This window comes from Acanthaster planci, linkage group LG12 (assembly GCF_054643075.1).
Source record: "Acanthaster planci isolate LZ-2023a linkage group LG12, COTS_SCS, whole genome shotgun sequence".
NCBI lineage: Eukaryota > Metazoa > Echinodermata > Asteroidea > Valvatida > Acanthasteridae > Acanthaster > Acanthaster planci.
In genome coordinates, this window is record NC_141788.1 from 10,561,483 (window position 1) to 10,581,662 (window position 20,180).

Consider the following 20,180-nt stretch of genomic DNA (forward strand, 5'->3'; position numbering starts at 1 on the left):
AAGCAAGATTTTTTGAAATAATTTTAATTGGGATGAAGCAGTCAATGAATTAACATGCATTGAGAAACTGACATCTGAATGAAAAATGCTGGAAATTTCACAGTGGAACAGGAAAAGAGAGCATTTCGCTTTGGCTGACCTTAACATCAGTGCCATTTTTCATGAAATTGCAGTTTCTCAGAAGCACAGAAAAGGGGTAATGAATCCAGTAAGACAAACTGCTTGGGAATGGTAGCCTATGAAACCGCTCCACATGCCACGGTGGATCTTGAAATCACTATCATGGTTGACTTCACACGACTCCCTGTTCAAGCTGAATAAAGAGGGAAAAAAACAATAAGAGGCAAAGATGAACACCAACAGAACTCTTTTTTTGGGTGGTTATGATGGCAAAACTGAAAACTCAACATTAGATGCCAGCAATCAAAACTTTTCCTTTAAAAGCACCGAGTTCCATTTGTTTTTGGTTATTAGTTTCTGCATTTGCACTCGAGTCTTTTACTACCTCCTTTCTGGGAGAATAATCACCTCTATTATCAGATATCTGAAAACTCAAAACAGTAGTGTACTCATATGAACTTTAGTAACCCATGATTGTCAAGTGCTTTCAATTCTTTCATTTAAGTGTGAATTGTTTTTTTCGGAAATAAAACCATGGTCTTTGGAAAATGTGAATAAATGGTGACAGTTCCCTTTCTTTGGTGAACCAGTTAAATTTGGGTACAAAATAATGAACCTTTTCGGGAATCTTCTAATTTGGTAGCTATGCTAGTTTACTTCCAAAAATTACATAGTTTGATAATGATGTGAATTCAATCGATTCAGAGAACACTGCTAAACAAAATACATGTACTACATGTAGTTTGAAAGAAATGATTTCAAGAATCCCCATTTCTTATTGGACGTTTTGCTATATTTTCCTTGGTTTTTTTTATACAGTCGTGCAGTAAACAAAGTTATATGTCAAGTCTTACGAGAGTTGACTATTTCTCAAAAACATGTCTACTGACTGTCTGCCGTTTTAAAAAATAAAGTGCACTCCTTACCTCTGCAGCAATGGTTTTCCCTCTGCTTTTGTCTAAGGGCTTGGGACCTTCAAATCCAAGGCAAAATGATACAAACAGAGTATTCTTTCAGATCTGACCGTGAGCAAAGACTGTTTGGGGTTAAAAATCAGTGCCAAACCTGTGCTCACCCAGCACTTTAGTAAGATCACGATTTTTCCATTCATACACTATTTTAATCATTGCACTTGGATTTGGCAGCATTAAAAACCATGTCTCCACATGTCAAAGTTGATGGATAATTTCTGCCTCGTCATCAAGGACCCAACAATGGATGCTGCCTCCAGCCTTTAACTGCCAACAGTCCGGGAATTGGGGGATTACTTTCCTAAGACCTTCTTACTTTCGTCGCAGAGGTACCCAACCCTGATGACCTCTCTACATGTAATTCACCTGAAAAAAAAAACAGGTAGTATCTCAGCATGAAAATTCCATTAAAACACACAAGAGCTCATCATATGGTCTGGCTGCTCTTGCTCTCAGAGTAAGTTTAAAGTTTGACTTGTTTTTAACCATCTTTCATTTACTCCACTTTGCACATAAATGACTAAGTAACAAAGATTACCCATTTATTCTTCCTTAAAACAATGTCCAGCAATTCGAACAGTTGAACAAAATATTAACTTGTGTTCAGATATTGTAAAATATTAAATCTGAGTCCAAACCCCTTACCTATGAACGCATACAATTAATTTACAAAAACAATCTATATGGAACAAAAAAGAGTTGAGCAAAACATCTGGTCATGTTGATATATTGTACAATAAAGAAAAGACAGGAAAGGAAGGAAAACAAATCAAAAACTAGGAAAAAATGTTAAGCCAAATCTCACACAAAGTAACAAAATACTAACATGTCATTACATTTTATTCACAAAGCGGAACGTTTTCAACCAGAACATGAACTCCAAGGCCCAGAAGAATAAAAACAATGAATTTGCAGCCATTCCTTCAATGTCAGCATGGTCTGCGAATGAAGGACCAAATTCCAAACGGGCCAAAAAAAATCAAATCAGGTCAAAAATAAAAAAAGTCACATCTTCCACGATGTAACAAAATATTTAACTTTATAAACAAAACAGACATTTTTATCCAAAACATAAACTCAAAGGCTCACAAGAATTCTTTTAAAAAATCAATTTGCATCCATTCTTTCAACTTCAGCATGATCGTCTGTGATAGCTCTACTGTGTGGAGCGTTAGTATTCCTGCTTTTCGAATTCTGGACTGGATCATGACCGATCCTGTCCAAAATTCGAAAAAGAGGAATACCAAATAGGCCTACTTGAGTACTAACTCTCCACTCAGTGGCTCAAATTTCGAAAGGGTTAAAAAATTAATTTCCAAGGGGCAATTGGGCTACAAACTCACATGAAAAAATCGTTCCCTTCTTTGTGAATATCTCCAACGTCTGTAGGCGATCCCCGGCCCTAAGGCCTTTTTCGGGCAGAAATTATATGAACTCCCATTATCCAGGCAAACATAAATAAACTGTGTTAACTTCGCATCCATTCGTTCAACCACGGAGGTAGAAACAGATTGTTCAGCGTAAAAGTACATATGACGTAGGGTGGGCCAAGTTCCGGAGAGTGAATCATCGAAAGCCAAAAACACCCATTCCCCTGGGTCACACAATCTGAAAAAAAGTTTACAAACCTTTAGTCTCAAAAGCCACCACGTCTCTGCGAAAATCACCGGCCATACAGCCCCAGTTTTTCCTCGCGGAAAAATCGGGCGACAACGCTTGGACGGTGGGTCACCACTTTCACGCACTGAACGAAGGGACTACACTGCCCAAGCATATCCACGTCACGTACTCATTCGCTCGCACACGTACACACAGTAGCCGGAGCCGGAGGAGCAAAACCGGCCCGAGGTTATGGAGCGCCGGTCGTACAAATAAGCATGTGCAAAAAGCGGGGGTTCAAATGGTTCCAATTTTGGGAATGGCGGTTTGTGATTGGTCGAAACGTTCCAATTCTGACTGGAAGTTCGGGGATAGAGAATGTCAGCCAATCTTCTCTGTAGCGCAAAAACGCAAGCAGCTAGACGGGGAAAACGGGGCGGGGGCCCAACAAATCGATTCCTAAGTACTCAGTAGCCCTAGGGGGAAAAAATAACGAAAAAAATTCAAAGGCAAATCTCAAACGAAGAAACAAAACATTTCATTTTATTAACGAAACAGACATTTCATCCAGAACATGAAATCTAATTTAAGGCCCAAAAGAATTTTAAAAAATCAATTTGCATCCATTCCTTCAACTTCAGCATGAGGGTGGGTCTGTGATAGCTCTGCTGTGTGGAGCGTTAGTATTCCTGTTTTTCAAATTTTGGACTGGATCATGACCGATCCTGTCCAAAATTCGAAATAGAGGAATACTAACGCTCCACTCAGTCAGTGGCCTAAATTTCGAAAGGGCCATAAAATTTTAATTCACTCCCAAGGGGACAATCGGGCTACAAACTCCCATAAAAAATCGTACCCTTCTCTTTGAATATCTCCAACATCTGTAGGCGATCCCCCGCCCGTAAGGTACCCTTTTTCGGGCAGAAATTACACGATCTCCCAGGGCAAACCATGGAGGAATAAGAGCATATTCACTTCGCATCAAGTCTTTCAACGAACATGTCCTGACACGAAGGGTGGACCAAATTCCAAAGAGGACAATCTTTGAAAGACAAAAACACCCGTTCCCCTGGGTCATTTGGGCCACACAATCTGGTAAAAAAAGTTTACTTACCTTCAGTCTCAAGAGCCACCACGTCTCTGCCAAAAACACCGGCCAAATATCACTGATTTTCTCGCAGAAAAATCGGGCGACAACGCGCAAAGCGCCGCCATTTTTACTGACTGATCGACGGGATCGGGACTGCACTTCCGAAGCACAGCCACGTCCGTCCGCGTACGTACGTACTCATTCGCTCACACAGTTGCCGGAGGTGCGAAACCGACCCCGGAGGTTATGGAGCGCCAGCCGCACAAATAAGCATGTGCAAAAAGCGGGGGTTCCAATTGTTCCAATTTTGGGCCATGGCCCTGACAGGGGATGTCAGCCACTTGGAAAGTGGCGGAATGTCGGCCAATCTTCTCTGTAGCGCAAAAACGCAAGAAGACGGGGAAAACAGGGCGGGGGCCAAACAAATAGATTCCTAAGTACTATGTAAGCCCTAGGGGCTGGGGAAAAATAAGGAAAAATTCTCAATCAATTACTAGCGAAACGGACCGTTTTAAACCAGAAAATGAACTCTAAGGCGCAAAAGAATAAAAAAAATCAATTTCCATCTATTCCTTCAACGTTAGCCATGGTCTGCAAACGTAGGCCCAAAATCTGAAAGGGCAAAAAAATCGGTTAAAAGTACTAAATACGCCATAAGGGAGAAAAATAACGAAAAAATTCAAAGGCAAATCTCAAACGAAGAAACAAGATATTTCAATTTATTAACGAAACAGACGTTTTCAGCCAGAACATGAACTCTAACTTAAGGCCCAAAAGAATTTTAAAAAATCAATTTGCATCAGTTCCTTCAACTTCAGCATAATCGTCTGTGATAACTCTGCTGTGTGGAGCGTTAGTATTCCTGTTTTTCGAATTTTGGACTGGATCATGACCGATCCTGTCCAAAATTCGAAAAAGAGTAATACTGACGCTCCACTCAGGTCTGTGAACCTTGCCATGGTATACCCCGAGAACTGTGGAGTCCGACGAGCGGACGTTGGACCCCACATTTCTGGGGGTAGTCATGGCAATGAACCAAATTTTGAAAGGGCCAAAAAAAAATGAATTCCCAAGGGTCAATCGGGCTACAAACTCACATAAAAAATCCTACCCTTCTCCGTGAATATCTCTCTCGCTTCGTATGCAAATGTCGCGTAGCCATGGCCTTGTATGCAAATGTCTCACGTACATGATTTCGTTAACCTCTGCAGGTAGGTTAACTTGGTGGGTACAGTCCACTAATCAAGCAATAATTTCCGCCAAGCTCATAAGCATTAAAAGTGCCCCCCCACAGTATCTGTTTAAAAAGGGAATTGTTTGGCCCCAAAATGGTGAGATTGAGTGAATCTTTGCCAGGATCAAGTCCCTGGCCCATTAACTGAGGGCAAAAGTAAGGGGTGCCATTTGTAACTTCGGAACTTCGACTTTTGGGGGGGTTGGTTTTGTTTTGGGCGAATAATTAAAAATGTAATTGGTTTCCCCCCCGAAAATTGAAAAGAAACGGAAAGATTAATTACCAAATAATAATTAAATATTTGTCTGAACAATGGTGATTTTACACTGTTTTCAATGAGGCCTGAATTAGTGGACTGTACCCCGATACATGCAGTGTATGTAGCGGACTCGATAGAGCGTATCACAGACAAATAAACGCACAGACCATCAGCTCCTATTCAAAACTACAGTGATCTGCGCGGCGCCCAACTAAAATCAAAACTATGGGCAAATTCACCCCTCAGGTATAGGGAATTTACGCACATTTGAAGAATTCGAGTCATAAATTCCATGAAGCCATTTTTCGATTGTAAAAAAACATATCTACTTAATCTGGCCTCTAGGGATTCAAAACAATCCAGTTGCAACATCTTGAAAGAGAGTTAACAAAAGAGCAAAGGTGAACGCATTTTGGGAGCACATGTAAGTTAAAAACAAGTACAAGCTTTCCCAAGCCGCGCTGAGTTCACTTTAAGTGTACGTGTGTTTAAGCTGGTTGGCAGATGCCCACCTCTCCTACTTAGGTTTTAAGTGGGGGAAGGGCAGAGGGTTTTGTTTTTGAATGATTTTCCCAATATTGTCACCCATAGAAGAATCGACCCTCTCCTCCACAGGAAGGTGCAAGTATTGTTTCTTGGCGCTTTTCATTCCTTTAAAAAGGTAATAAAAGGTGAGGGCCCCACCCATCATATACGTTACTGCAACTGCTATTCTTGTACATGTAGATACTTACGTTTTTAAACTGTATAGAAATTGACACGCTGTAAGGGGGACTAAGTTTTCTCTCCCGCTGGATCAACGCAGATATTGAAAAATTATTTAAATAAAATGAAAAAGAGAGACGTACAGAGTCGTTATCCAGGTGTCACCAACTCTGAAAATCCTCCTAGTCCTCCGTTTTGTACAAAATAGTCTGTTGAGGATGACTTTGCCATGTAAACGAAAACTGTGGACCATCCCCAAGAGGGCGGCCTGCCTTTCAACAAACATTCGTTGGATTAAGTCTAGTGTCTAGACGTGTTTGTAAAAATTACACTACCACTATTCATCAATGGAGATCAATGGATGCAGTCTAGTATCATACTACTTAACGCATAGCGCGAACGAAGCGACAGAGAAACGTGGGGATGAAAGGTGTTAAATCTAACCATTTGTTTTACAGTGTTGTACTTTTCTAAATCGATTATCAGGAAAATTTGGATATTGTTTTTGTCCTGAAAGCACTACATAATGCCCAAATTAACAGCAGACTTGATTGAACAGAGTTCACAGTACACAAATGCACTGCGAGAAAGAGAGCTGGATTTACGTGGTGAGTCTATTATGGGTATACTGAGTTACATGTAATTTAGGCGCTTGTAGTGCGTGTATTGTCGACACCTAGCTTTTGCAGTCAGCATGATCAGGGCTCGCACTTTTAGGGTGTTCATAACCATTAGCACCCTGTTCCTGTAATAAGGATACAAAGTCTACCTTTTCAAAACAACTTACCTAAATAAGTTGGCGGTATTGTCCTCTTTCGTATCAGAAAGAAAAGAGGGACACTGAGGGAAGAGCTTTGGATTTTGAGGGATTATGGCAGTAGGGGCGCATTTTTTGTTTTGTCTGTTTTGTTTTCGCTACTTATATGTGCGGCCTGCGTCCGACGTCCCTGGGTCGCGCTGTGGCTCGCACTCACAGGCATCCAGACCAGCAAAACATCCGTGCCGTCAGTGTATGTATGTAGTCGCTTGACTTAATTCGAAATTTGAGGCTTATAGCACTGACTGCCCGATTGTTTAAGGGGGCGGGAATAAGACTATAGTTTGACTGCACATGCACATACCAAACACAGTCAAATCGTCGAAAAAGATTCAGAACTTCGGGTACCATCGGGTCGAACACTGTCAAAAAGATCAGATGCTTATAAATTCGGATGCTTTCAGAATTCGAATGATTTTTCAATTCGGATGCTTTCGGAATTCGGATGCTTTTTATAGTTGGATGATTTCGAAATTTGGATGCTTTCTGAATTTAGATGAAATGTGGGTGCGGAACTCGAAACCGTCGGCTGTTTACTGTCGAGGAAAATGCATTCGAATCTGAAAAACGTTAGGTCTGTCAAATTTCATTTAGATTTCGAAAACATGTTAGGTCTGAAAAATTTCATTCAAATCTTCAGAACATGTTAGGTCTGAAAAAATTTACTGAATCTTAAAAACATATTGGGTCCAAAAATTTTTATTCATATCTTAAAAACGTGTCAGATCTAAAAAATTTTATTTGAATCTTAACATGTTTGGTCAAAAAAGTTTCATTTGAATCTTAAATACATGTTAGGTCTGTAAAATTTCATCAAAAACAGATATACTAGGTACGAAAGATTTCATTCGGTTTTGGAAAATGAATTAAAAAATTCAAAGTACGGTCTGTTTTAAAAAACATTAGATTAAAAAAAATTTGACTTTTAAAAAACATTATGTTTCTTGGAAAACATGTTCCGATCTTTTTGACTCTAATTCTGCTTGGTAATAATCTTAGAAGTAAACAGTAGGATTTTTTAAAAACGGCAGCCTTGGGTGTTTTTTCCTGCTGAATCTCATTGTGGCAATAAAAGAATCCCCTAGGCAATGGTAGGATCTGGGAGTCCCACTTGAAAAAAAATTGTCCCTACTTAGGGAGACATTCTCTGTTTTGGGAGACTGACTGTTGTAGTATCTGGCATGTCTTGTCAATAAAATAGTATGCCAATGCGTGGTCACGACCCTACATGTAACTCCTTTCCATCTAAATTTTGAATTTTATGTTAATGAGTAAGGATCGTCAAAATACTCCCAGCTGTTTTGTAGTAGGAGAAATTGTGTTTCAGTTGCTGTGTAGAATACAGGGCTGATAAAGCAACAAGGACAAAAAGACCAGGAGCTCCTGAATTATTTTCACAATGCTCACTGTCAATTTTACCATGACACAAAACGGCTGTCAGCATTTTGACGATCTTTACCTGTTAAAGTAATTCTACTGAATCTGCAAGCGTGCCAAGACTTAGCAAAAATGTTCATATTAAAGGAAAGACGATCACAATTGTAATTTTGTGAAAAATAAAATGTAAAATGCAACTTCCTCTTTCTGAATTTAGGTTACAAGATTCCGGTGATCGAAAATTTAGGAGCAACACTGGACCAGTTTGATACCATTGACTTGTCGGATAATGATCTCAGGAAACTGGAAGGTTTTCCCTTACTGCGTCGCCTGAAGTGTCTGCTGCTGAACAATAATAGAATATGGTGAGACAATAGCGGGATGTAGTACTGTAATCGAGTCAATCACAAGTTACCTTAAGTCCATGACAAGCCATCCAGTCTTAAGCCCCGTCACAAGCTATTCAAATGAATGGAGACAAAAGTATTTCTCTGTCTAGCCCTATTCCTTGGCATGGATAGTCTGGTTACCTTGAATCCTTGGCTGTACCTATATATTCAGCTGCTGCAAAATTTGTGCAAAGTAACAGAGTTTCTAGTCGGCAACATTTCAAACAGTGCAAAATATAACTCTCTCCTGTAATTCACATGAACTGTAAATTCTTAAGCCATTCATTTGGCTTCTGTTGAATGTGTCCATTTTAAGGAAAACAAAGTGTTAATGTTTGTAGTCATGCCAAAGACATGATTTCTGATCTTGACAAAGATTAATCCAACCACGTCACATCCAGTGAAAGTTTACACGATTTACACCAACCTTTGCAGGTTATGGTTGGGCTTGCCATGTAAAATGTACTGTATGTTGCGTTGTAGCATTCATGGCTCAGTTTTTTCCTGGGTACAAATCTGAAGAGATTTTGTCATAAAATGTGTGAAATTTCACAGTCCAGTTTTCTTTCTTTTTTTTTCCAGTCGGATTACAGAAGGCTTAGAACAGAACTTGCCTCGCCTGGATTCCATCATCCTGACTAACAACCTGATGCAAGAACTGGTTTGTCTTTCAATTATGTTAATAATTTTTGCCTCATAAGATGTGCCAGAAAGATGAAAAAACTTTTAAATTGAAAATTCAAACTTGATACAGTTCATGAACCATTTTACATTTATAATGTTCTTTCTCTTCATGCACTATTTGCAAGCATGTAGCTTTCTTATGTACACAACTACATGAATATTGATTTACAGCACTGTTCCACATTGATCTGATTTTCAGGGTGACTTAGATCCCCTAGCAAGCATCAAGACACTTACATCATTGAGGTAAGTTTGAAATGAACCTTAAGAGACGAAAGCTTGTCTCCAAGTTGGAAACTGTCTTGATGTGGTACATGTGCTTCTTTGTTGGTCAGCATAAAATTTGTACAGAGTTGAAAGTGGTACATTTAACAATTGTTGACTGCTGTGATGTGGGATATGATGTTTTGAACACCGGAGGGACGCATAACGCCCTGAGGTGTGCCCGAGGGTGTTCAAAATGTCACATCCCACATCAAAGCAGTCAACAATTATTTTGTCAAGTGTCTGTCTTGAAATTTATCCAAAGAAACAAGCTTTGAATTTCAGAAGACGATAGGCCTACTGTCGAACTGTATAATTAACATAACAGACGTAAATGTATGCATTGTTTTAAGTGGCCACTCACACCCCCTGCTTATACGCTGCGGGGACGGGAACAAGTCCGTTATATGAACAGGACCATTAATCGAATTCCCTGGCAACCAATGCACAACACTCATCATGGGTATGTATCATGGGTACGCAAAACTGACTAAATGAGTGACAAGGGTTGCTCTCAAACTTCCCAAAGCTTTTCTGACTCGTGCGTACGCCTGTGCATATGCTATCGGAAGAATGAGGTGTCTCACGGTGAGTGTGATATGCCTTGTTTGCCCTGTCGTGATTGTTCTGGGCCTATGAACAGACAATATCCAAGACATAGGTATGGCGTGAATCAATGAATACAAGTAGTCTGGTTACAGCAGTCCTTGCATTATGGTGTGGAGGGTAATATGCATTTTTATTGCCTTGTCACATGATTGTTCTGGGCCAATGAAAAACCAGTATTCAAGACGGGTATAATGATACTGCTTGATGTACCATCTAAAGCCTTGATTTTTTCCCCTTACAAAACATGCTTCTCATGCCAGGAGAAAAACCTCCTGAGTCATGACACAGTTTGGGCCATGCTGCCCCCCTCAAAAAGTGAAAACAACAAATATACTCTTGTTTTCCCTTTTCTGTTGATTGCCGGCTAGTCTGTTGAGAAATCCGGTGACAAATCGGAAGCATTATCGGCTATACACCATCCACAAGATTCCACAGATTCGGGTGCTGGACTTCAGAAAAGTTCGACAGAAAGTAAGTGGTGTTTTATTTTGCTCTCCGAGGCCCCCTTTGAAGGCATTGAGCACACAGTGCAACATGGGGCATTCAGTTTCATTGCAAAGAGTTGGCCATCCTGTGTAACAAGTTGTAATGGTTTTGTGTCTTTAAGATTTCTTTGATGAAATGAAAGGTGAGAAATGCCTTGGTTTGGGGCCACGTTCCTATTGTGATTAACATGTTGACTGCAGACTACAAGTATACTTGTGGTGAAAGGTGGACCGGATTCTGCCACTACGAGTATACTCGTAGAAAAGGAAAGGTTATTGTAATGTAAATTGAGTGCGCCGGCATCACCAAAGAACACAACCAATACGCTGCTGGCAGTGTGGAGGGCGTACACCTGTATAAGGGAGCGTTTCATAATTGTTGAAGGCGGTATTTACTGCGGTACCGCTGGTTTTTTTAGCGGCACCGCACTAGTTACCCGAAAGGGCTTAATGCTGGTACCGCAAAAATACAGCGGTACCGCAGTAAATACCGCCTTCTGTAATTATGAAACGTTCCCTAATAATCATGCTCAAACAGTCACGTGTAAGGTACCTGTTAAATATGCGCACATGTGTACAACGCTTGGCAAATGGGAACGCCCCTTTCAAATTATGCACAGCAGTCAATGTGTTAAAGAAGAGAAGGGAAAGTAAAAGCCTTTGAAATGAATCCCAACCCTCTCGGGGCCTTTCAAAATTCAGCGGTAGTTTTCAACTACTCTTGACTGGATGACGTGTAAACATACAGGGATTTCCAGTGTCACAACACAGAGGATGTTTAAATGTGCTGTGGAAGATTCTGCTTACAGAGCCAGACGATACGTGTCCAACTGCATCCCCGCACTGGAGTGCTTCCCACTGAGGTTTACACAGACATAGGCTCAAAACAGTCCGTAGATACTGAACTTGTAGAAATCCTCATGTTGAGCACTGTAGCAAATGCCAGTTTTCGACATTGTCTCAGAGTTAAAATACTGTCAGTGCGGTAAATGTCTACAAATCTTGAACAAATGACCCCCCCATTGGCTGAAATGAGCCCCACCTTGGACATGGGCGATATAGAATAATGCCATCAGCAAGTCGTTCCTGATGCAGTGTAGACATTTATTTTGCATTTAGATATGACTTGATGGGTGCTTCCTAAAACATGATGGGTAAATACATTTATGTAAATATTGATTTAACAAAGCACAGTTTCTATTCAGCTTTACTTTTCACAAAGCGGGGCCTGCTGATGATAATGGACCTCGCCTTCGATGTGGTCTGTCATTGCTTCAGATGGTTTTAATGTACTATATGAAAACCACTCATCACAATTCCATTCCCTGATTTTCAATAAGCATGATGTTGCCTATGAAGCTGAAAACTGACCTCGGTGAGGCAGATACTTCATTGCTGCCTGTACTGTTAGTCACTGGGTTTTTTCTTGATTTCAGGAACGAGAAACAGCTGCACATCTATTCAAGGGGAAGAAGGGACAGCAGCTGTCTAAAGATCTCGGCAGAAGATCAAAGACGTAAGTACGGCTCAATACTCAACTGTTGTGATCCAATCAGATGCACAACTGAACCATCCATTTGAAGGACGCCAAAGGTTATCAGAAATCTCCTTGTCCTATGTCCACCATTTTGGCATGCAGTGTCTTCGTGAGTTTTCTAGTTTACCACCCATTTCTCATGCATGTTTTGATACCAATTTTCCTATAAGTTGAACAAAATGTATCCTTTTGGAAAAAGGTAAAATTTTATTGTAAGGTAAAACAGTATGTAACCTTTTCTGTAGACGTTTCATAGTGAATGGAAATTATAAATGCAAGTCACTCGTCGTCAGCAGGTACAGGTAAAACTTAAAGTGGGTAACCTATTGAGGTGAACATTGGTGCTCTGGAACCTACAAAAGAGCCACATCGACTTAGATCCCAGCTTCATGTAAAGTAGTTCAGTTTCATCATGAGAATAACTCAAGGCTTTTTTCCCTTCAAAGTCCATATGCTGTATTGGACACATGAGGGTAATGTATATTTGGCCTTCTTTGTTTCAGGTTTGTGCCAGGGGCACCTGTGGCCGGGGAAGGAGACGCCAAGCCTGGGCCATCACCTCAAGACTATGCTGCGATCAAGGTAAAGAAACCCTTCAGGAATTCAAGTTTGACTCATTACTTGTCATCTATCAGAATTGTGCTGAGATCCAAAAACTGGCAGAATAAATAACTGCCAATGTTTCTCAAAAACTGAACACTTGAGACGGACAAATTTTAAGGGTCTGTTGAGTTCATTTATAACCCTTGAAAATGTGTTTTAATAAACCTGTAATGTAAATTTGTTGGCTGTTTAAAAGGTGTGGTGCCTTTTTGGTTTTATGCAAATACAAATTTCTATATTCAGCAGTAATACGGTGATGCCGTCTCACAGAGAAAACCTCCATATTGCATTGATTTGTGCACAGGAGGCTGCTGCAATGTTAGATAGTTTGCTATCCTAAATTTATTCCTTAATTCGGATGCTTCATTGTTACGCAAATGTACGTGGCAGTAAGACAATGAGAAATACTTTCTCAGAAATGTTTTCAACGAACAAAGTTTGATTTCACAATTTGAGCCAAAAAATCACTCAACAGAACAGTGTCTTTCCTAAATGGCATCAAAGCATCAGCGACCTCAGTTGCCCAGAAACGCACAGACAGTCCTTAAATGTTTGAAAAGTGCACAGTTCATTACACCTGCTGGTAAATGTAACACCAAAAAGATGTTGATACACTGAAGAAGTGAATAAAGTTGTGCAAGATGTGCATCCAAGAACAACGTGTCGCATGGATCATTATATACAATGAACTCCGGCTAGGTCGGCACTCTCGGGACTCAAGAAATTATGACGACTTACGCGAATGCCGACTTGTGCTGTAAGTCGTCAATTTGCTGACTTGCACATACACATGTGTTTCCTATGTACATGTACATTATGATTCCTTGCACTAATTCAATGGCTTTGATTTACCCTGGTTTATTTCTACCTCCATGGTCGATCCCCGCAAATTCGTTCTCGATTATTATCCTCACAGGCTGCAAATTCGATAATTGATCATGTGCCCCTAAGGATGAAGCAATATCGTCCTTATTACATATATTGCATATCACATCATGGCTCGACAGTGCAGCATACATGTACATGATACAGATAACATACACTCATCTGCACACGCATTGGTTAAGTTCGGTCAATAAGGTGACCCCCAAAATTGGCAGAGCGCATGCATGTAGCACTAAAGGGGTAACTGGTATTGATGTACTTGTGCTGGCCGATTATCAACCATGGCCTGTACTGCTAATAAACAGACATCAGGTCAAGCAGTGTGGGACTTGGCACTTCTCGTTAACCATGGCAAAGGAAACTGATACCTAAGCACGATTCTTTTTAATGCCAACTTACACAAAGGAATTTTTGTGGTTTTGTGGAAAAGGAACGAGAAAAACATCCCGACTTAAACGAAGTGACAACTTATAAATGCCAACTTAAAAATGAAATTTTCAATGGAAATGCATTACAGACGATCGGGACTTTTGTCAAAAGGCCGACTTAGAAGATATGACGAGTTATGCAATGCCGACTTAGTCAGAGTTTCCTTTCAGTGTAAATTCCTGTTTTCCAATGAATTCAGGAGCCTTGTGACAGAAAAATTCATTCCATGGGGGTGGGTGGGAAATCACAGGATTCTTTCCAGAATTTCAGGATTTCTGACCCAGATATTCTGGGTTTGAATCATTCTGTTTTGTTGCATTTTTTGCACATTGGAGGGAAAAGTGGCAAGTTCAAGATTAATACAGTCATAGTTATTAGAGAGAGAACTCCTGCCTTGTTCGCAGATGAAACGCAAAAAGTCACAGTACATGTATTTTAATTCTGTCATTGTTAAGACCTGTCCAGTTGGCGTTTCAGGGAATACATGGACTTTCATCCCCCAATCTTACCCCTGATCTACAGCATGCAGATGCTTGTGCCCTCAAAGGACTGCTCTTTCCTAGCCACGATTTTCATTAGCAAAGTAATACACAGCCTGTCTGGCTCTGCAGACACACAGGCTGGGAGTTTTGTACATTTTTGATCTGGACAACAAAAATCCAGTGTAATTGTTTTTTTTCCTGCATTCTTTTTACCAGGCTGCCATTGTTAATGCCAAATCGCTGGAGGAAGTGGAGAGATTGAACCAATTGCTGAAAACAGGCCAGGTACCAGGCAAAGACGTCCTCAGTAAAAACAAAACAGGTATGAAACCCAAAAGTGTTTGGATTCACATTATTTAGTTTTCCTAAGCCTTGATTAACCACATTGCCCATTGTATACACAGGCATCATGGCAGACAGGTTAAAGCATGAGGTGTGCCTTGACTCTTCCGGCCGATGTTTAAACGTTCCCTGTTCGTTTTGTACTCATGCACAAGGTCCCAGAAGTATGCAGAGGCAGACCATGTGTCGAATTTGAACTTAGCAATTGTGCGCGGCCTGTTGTAGCAAATATCATTCTGAGGGTGTGCCCTGGAGTGTTGAAAAACATCAGGTCCTAGAAAGAAATCTGTTCCGACAGCAGGTCAGTAGAGTGTTGAATTGGTTTTAGCGTTACAGTGGCAACTCTACAGTCTACAACCAGGTTTGGGCGGTGTTGTCCAGATCAGTGAGTACCTGTACACCATTTGGAGGGCTGAATTACGGATATTCGGCTGCACCCAGGAGATGTCAAAGGAAAGGCTTAATGTTAACCCTGACAATCGCAAGCCAGCCCAGCCTTAACATTGGGGTTTGTTGCAATCTGTTAGGATGAGTACTGCACTGGTGTACCGGCTGTGTTTGATGTCAGATTAGGCAAACCACAAATGAACAGAGTCCAACTGTCTATGTGCACAGTTTGCCATATGATGTTGAGGTTTGCAAGGATGTGGAAGGTTGCAAGTAAATCATCCTGGGGTTAGAAATTAATGGGACTTTCTGGGTGTGGTTTTTTTTTCAGAAGAGATGGAAGAGGAAGAAATGGAAGAGGAGCAAGACATGGAGCAGGGTCCACCTCAGGGGGTTGTGAATGGGGCCATGGCGATGGCGTGATCTGTGATAGCTTGGGTGGTCGGTATCTGACAGGGCTCTCTGAAGAGTTTCCTGGAGAGGGCCTGCAGTTGTAATAATAGTGCAAACCAGTCACAAGTTGTCAGGAGTTACCTGGTATCTCAGATTGTCACAAGCCAACACAAGCACATTGCAAGCCAACTGCGAGCTGTTAAGTCTCATGTCGGGACACAGGTATTCAGGCGACTGTGACCAAGGCATTCCACTGTCATTGGGCATCTCTAATTACTTCATACACCCTTGCATTTGTATCCTTGTGGGGAATTTCCTTTGCATGTGTTTACGGTGCCTTGTGGGGTGCCAGAACAATGGGAAGTACCCCATAAGGAACATTCGTTGTCCTTGTGGGGTACTAAAACGGTACTCCCAAAACGGTACTAAAGCAGTACTCCACAAGAATTTCAGGAAAATGAATTTGAAATTTACTCAAAAGTAAAAAATTTTTCAAAGTGTACTTGTATGTCACAAATTATGATCGAAATTTCAGCCAAGAAAAATGATTCAGGACCAAATGGAAGCAATTGGAAAAGTGTACTTCACACGCCGATTTTTTACTACACGAGAACATTACAGTTTGCAGTTCTGCTGGGAGCCAGTGAGCCTTTACCTACAAGGTTTTTGAGGTGGTTAACTGAATGGCTGATGTAATTCCAGAGATGTACTCTAGTCCGTGGCATGCCAATTGTAATTCAGTAACGGAGCTTTTGCCTTTGTCATGTGTATAGCAATCCACTTTGAATGGTTTGTGACTTGAATTAAGACTACTCAACTTGTGATTGACTGAAGATTAGTTGAGAAAGTGTTTGATGGTGTGAGAGCTTAAGTAAAATATCGACGTGTCACCCAAGAACAGCATCATCGTACCATTTGTACATATTAGATGTCACATGTCATGTGTAGAGTGGCTTTGTAAGCTACGTGTTAAGTAGTTATTAAAGTGAAAAGAACATAACCTGGGAGTTTTTTATTGTACAAGTTTTGTTTCTTTTTTTTTTTCCATGTACATGTACATAGAGATATGGGCAGTTGGAAGAATGGTTTGTCACGTTCCATTTTTTCTATGACCATTTGTGGCATAAAAAATTCAAAGATTGGAAAAGAAATGGAAACATTGTGTGGTAAAATTTGAACACCTCATGTCACAGCTTTCAAGGAGTGAATGTATCCTTTATTTAGAAATGGTTTTGGATGAACGAGAAAAGAGACGTGGGTGGTGTTTTGAGAAGAGGGGGCCAAAATGTGGCTTGATGTTGTCCATAAAGGAGCTACTTACTTTGTACCCTGCTAGTGAATGGAAGATTATAAACTGAGTCGTGAGTACCATGTATTGGGTCCAAGGCTGCACGAAGGAGGGATTTTTGTTTTGCAAATGTGACTAATTTTTGGCATTTCACAAGGAATCGTGGAGTGGACGGATTTTTCTTCTCTACCCAAGTGGAATTTTTTTCTGGTCTAGAAATCACCTCACCACTTTATGTTGTAATTGAGTAAGCTAGAAATGTTGGAGGTTTTGTAGAACTTTCCATAGCAATCCTTCTTACTGTGTGGCCGACTCGGCCAAATATTTGACTTCATATGGAGGATGCGTTATGGGTACCATTGGCGTGGTCCAGCACATCAAACATCATGTAAGTGAGCTACCTGTACCATTTACTTTTGTCACTTGACCCAAGTATGGATGGACAGTATCCCTAATTTTCCAACCGCAGGGAAAAGGAAAAAGAAATTGTTCGATCTTGAATTGTCTTATGATCATTACTGTTTGCTGCCCAGGTTAAATGATACTACACATGACCTGGGCAGTCAGAAGGTCGAGAAAGCGATTAATAGAGTATTTTTTTAAATTGATTCCTTCAAGTGTTTAAACCCTTCAAAACTCTTCAAGACTTGCATCAACACTTGTTCACAGAGAGGATGCACACTTCACAAAACCATGCAGGATGATCCCCAGTGGTACACACTTTGCCTTTCTTCATTTTTTAAAAGTAAATAAAACCTTTGATATTAACTGCTGTCTTGTTATTATGGGGACAAAGTTTTTGTACCCATAACTCAGTCCTAAATTTTCTCACTAAACATATTGTACACTCAGTGCGGGGCTGGCTAGGGCACACAAGCTGTTCCTGCAGTTTTGGGGGCTGCACACCCGTTGAACAGTGGTAGAAAATCTGTATGGGGATGCGTGAAAATCCAGTCCAAAATTTCCTTAAATATGGTTCCCTGAACACCCCTGCCTGCCAGGATCCACTGGCCCATGCAGCTATGGTACTGAGTACACGTGACTCAGTTTCATCTGAACATGTCTTTGTAGAGGAAACCGTTGACCGTGGTAACACTTTCTCAGCTGGGGCCAATTTCATAGAGCTGCTTAAGCACAAAATTTGCATTAGCATGAAAAAATGTTGCTTGACAAATCAGGTTACCAGCCAAGACTCCATGTGATGTATATTATTTTGGAATGGTATACACCAGTCTTTTGGGTTAGCATGACAATCACATAGATTTTTAGCTGGTAACCTTTGTTTTTTAAGCAAGGTTTTTGCGCTTAAGCAAATTTTGTGCTTAAGCACCTCTATGAAATTGTCCCCTCTGGTCATTTGTATTGTGATAACTTCTGTACAGAGCCACTGTTCTGTAACAATCACTCAGCTTTATCTGTACAGTGAACATATTGACAGCTGCTGAGGTTAAAGCTATAAAATCTCTCCCTTTCACAACTCAACGAGCCCATTGATGGCATAATCATGGAACCTCAATGCCAACGTGAATTCTTTCATATGGGCACCCAGGCTTGGAAACTACTTGAATCAGTGCTGCACAGACCAATCAGTGTCACTTTTTCACCAAGTTTGGTTTGGGGAATAGAACAGCAGTGTTGCTGCAGCAGCGGAATCATTTTCAAAGGGAGGGAGGGGCCTGGCAGTTGTGAGACCATCAGACATCAACCATTGCACTTAACAAACCATTCTATGAGGCCATGTCCCTTTATAGAGTACCAAAGTAAATATGTGTATGTCGTCCACAGTTATGTTTGTATGAAAAGGCATCAGCATGAGAACCAGCGCATGAACCAATGTGCACTCGTACTCCATTCGTTTTCACTTCACTTCCTGGTTCAAAATGATGTCACACTTCGGTACTCTATAGCATCTGCCTAAAAGGGGGAGGGCCATACCACCCAGTTAAAAAAGTGAGGGGGGGGGCTACTGACCACTTGCACCACCAGTGAACACAGTGCAGTAGAGCAAGGGATAATGATGTTTCCTACCCAAATCATCCACCATCTGCATGAACATATGCATGCAAATGCTGAAGAGTTCTGAAGGTTTGTACCAGACAAGGGTGTGTTTTTTATTCTCTGTATATCTGAGTACAAAATTCCAAACAGGTTCAAACCTATGGCATTCATTGTCTTTATGAAGTTAGAATTCTCTGCCAGGTCCAAAGGGTATGACCTGTGATTCATGTTTGTATGACATTCAGCTTTCTTGCATTCTATTTTCAATAAATTTTTCCACTGTATGGAACATCAAAATCCACTCTGTTGTGAGTAATGTATGTCACCAAAGTCTGATGACCATCTCAAAGAGATGGAATGCACAGTCTTGGACTTGAGCCTGGACTAAGTAGGCGCAGGTGTTGATAAGACAAAGACCAAGATATTTATAGAAAGGAAATCCTGCAGGGTCAAGTTTGGACTCCCATTAAGTGTGGATGTGATCCTGTTCTAATCAGTGGGTATCCGACATCTGTCAGGTGCACATACGTTCCTGGTTTCATCATTTCATTTATGTTTACACATTAGGCCAGCATTTAATATGACATAGCATGAAATTTTGCAGGGTTAAAGGACAGAAAAAAAACCATGAAGTTCTATTTTTCCCCCACAATTATTTAATCTTGGGTCGGAGGAGAAAAAAGTTGCATTTTGTCTCTTTTTTAAAAGCATTTTTAAAAAACACCGTTGAGAATAAAATGTCAGTTTTTTCTTTTTCTTTCTAAAATTGCATTATAATAGGACTCTGCGGGTTCGTAATCCAACCATGGAAAATATTGACCTTGACAATCTTTCTGAAAAGAAAGCACAACTTTTTATGAATTGGTTGGAAATATCAGCATATCGTTTATTGTTTTTCTATCCCAAGAATGCCTCCAAAATAACTAGGGTCCCTTAGTTTTCACACTGTACCTTGACAATGTAGCAGAGAGCAGTTTGATGGGGCTCTCAAGCAGTGAAGCTTAGGACCTGCCTGTCTGGCTCTATATAGTTTAACCCCTGAAACTTTTGCTTCATTGGAAAGTATGCGCGCTTGGATCATCAGACTCCAACTAGTGGGACTCTAGACTCGGATGTGATGAAATCATCAGGCTCCAACGAGTGGAACTCTAGACTCGGATGTGATGAACTCAACGAGTTGTGCCTACGGATAATTGGGCTCAGGATCCAGAAAGTTGCGGGCAAAAATTCTCA

At 40.7% G+C, this 20,180-nt stretch overlaps 1 protein-coding gene and 1 long non-coding RNA gene across 3 annotated transcripts; one reads left to right on the plus strand and one right to left on the minus strand.

Moving 5' to 3' along the window:
• Positions 1-1,318: 1,318 nt before the first annotated feature.
• Positions 1,319-3,924, minus strand: LOC147797147 (uncharacterized). Its single transcript, XR_015427425.1, has 3 exons — positions 3,805-3,924; positions 2,435-2,699; positions 1,319-1,457 (listed from the first exon to the last, which is right to left on the minus strand). It is a non-coding gene; the product is annotated as an uncharacterized LOC147797147 (long non-coding RNA).
• Positions 3,925-6,344: 2,420 nt separating this feature from the next.
• On the plus strand, positions 6,345-19,244 carry snrpa1 (small nuclear ribonucleoprotein polypeptide A'). Of its 2 annotated transcripts, none has more exons than XM_022236555.2 (9): positions 6,345-6,586; positions 8,390-8,537; positions 9,144-9,222; positions 9,445-9,491; positions 10,487-10,589; positions 12,040-12,119; positions 12,644-12,722; positions 14,756-14,861; positions 15,603-19,244. In XM_022236555.2, the coding sequence occupies exons 1-9, from the start codon at positions 6,505-6,507 to the stop codon at positions 15,689-15,691; spliced, it is 813 nt and encodes a 270-aa protein (XP_022092247.2). In that variant the 5' UTR covers positions 6,345-6,504; the 3' UTR covers positions 15,692-19,244. The 2 variants fall into 2 exon arrangements, with proteins under 2 accessions (XP_022092247.2, XP_022092246.2); XM_022236554.2 differs by having other exon boundaries at positions 6,346-6,586; positions 15,600-19,244.
• Positions 19,245-20,180: the final 936 nt, after the last annotated feature.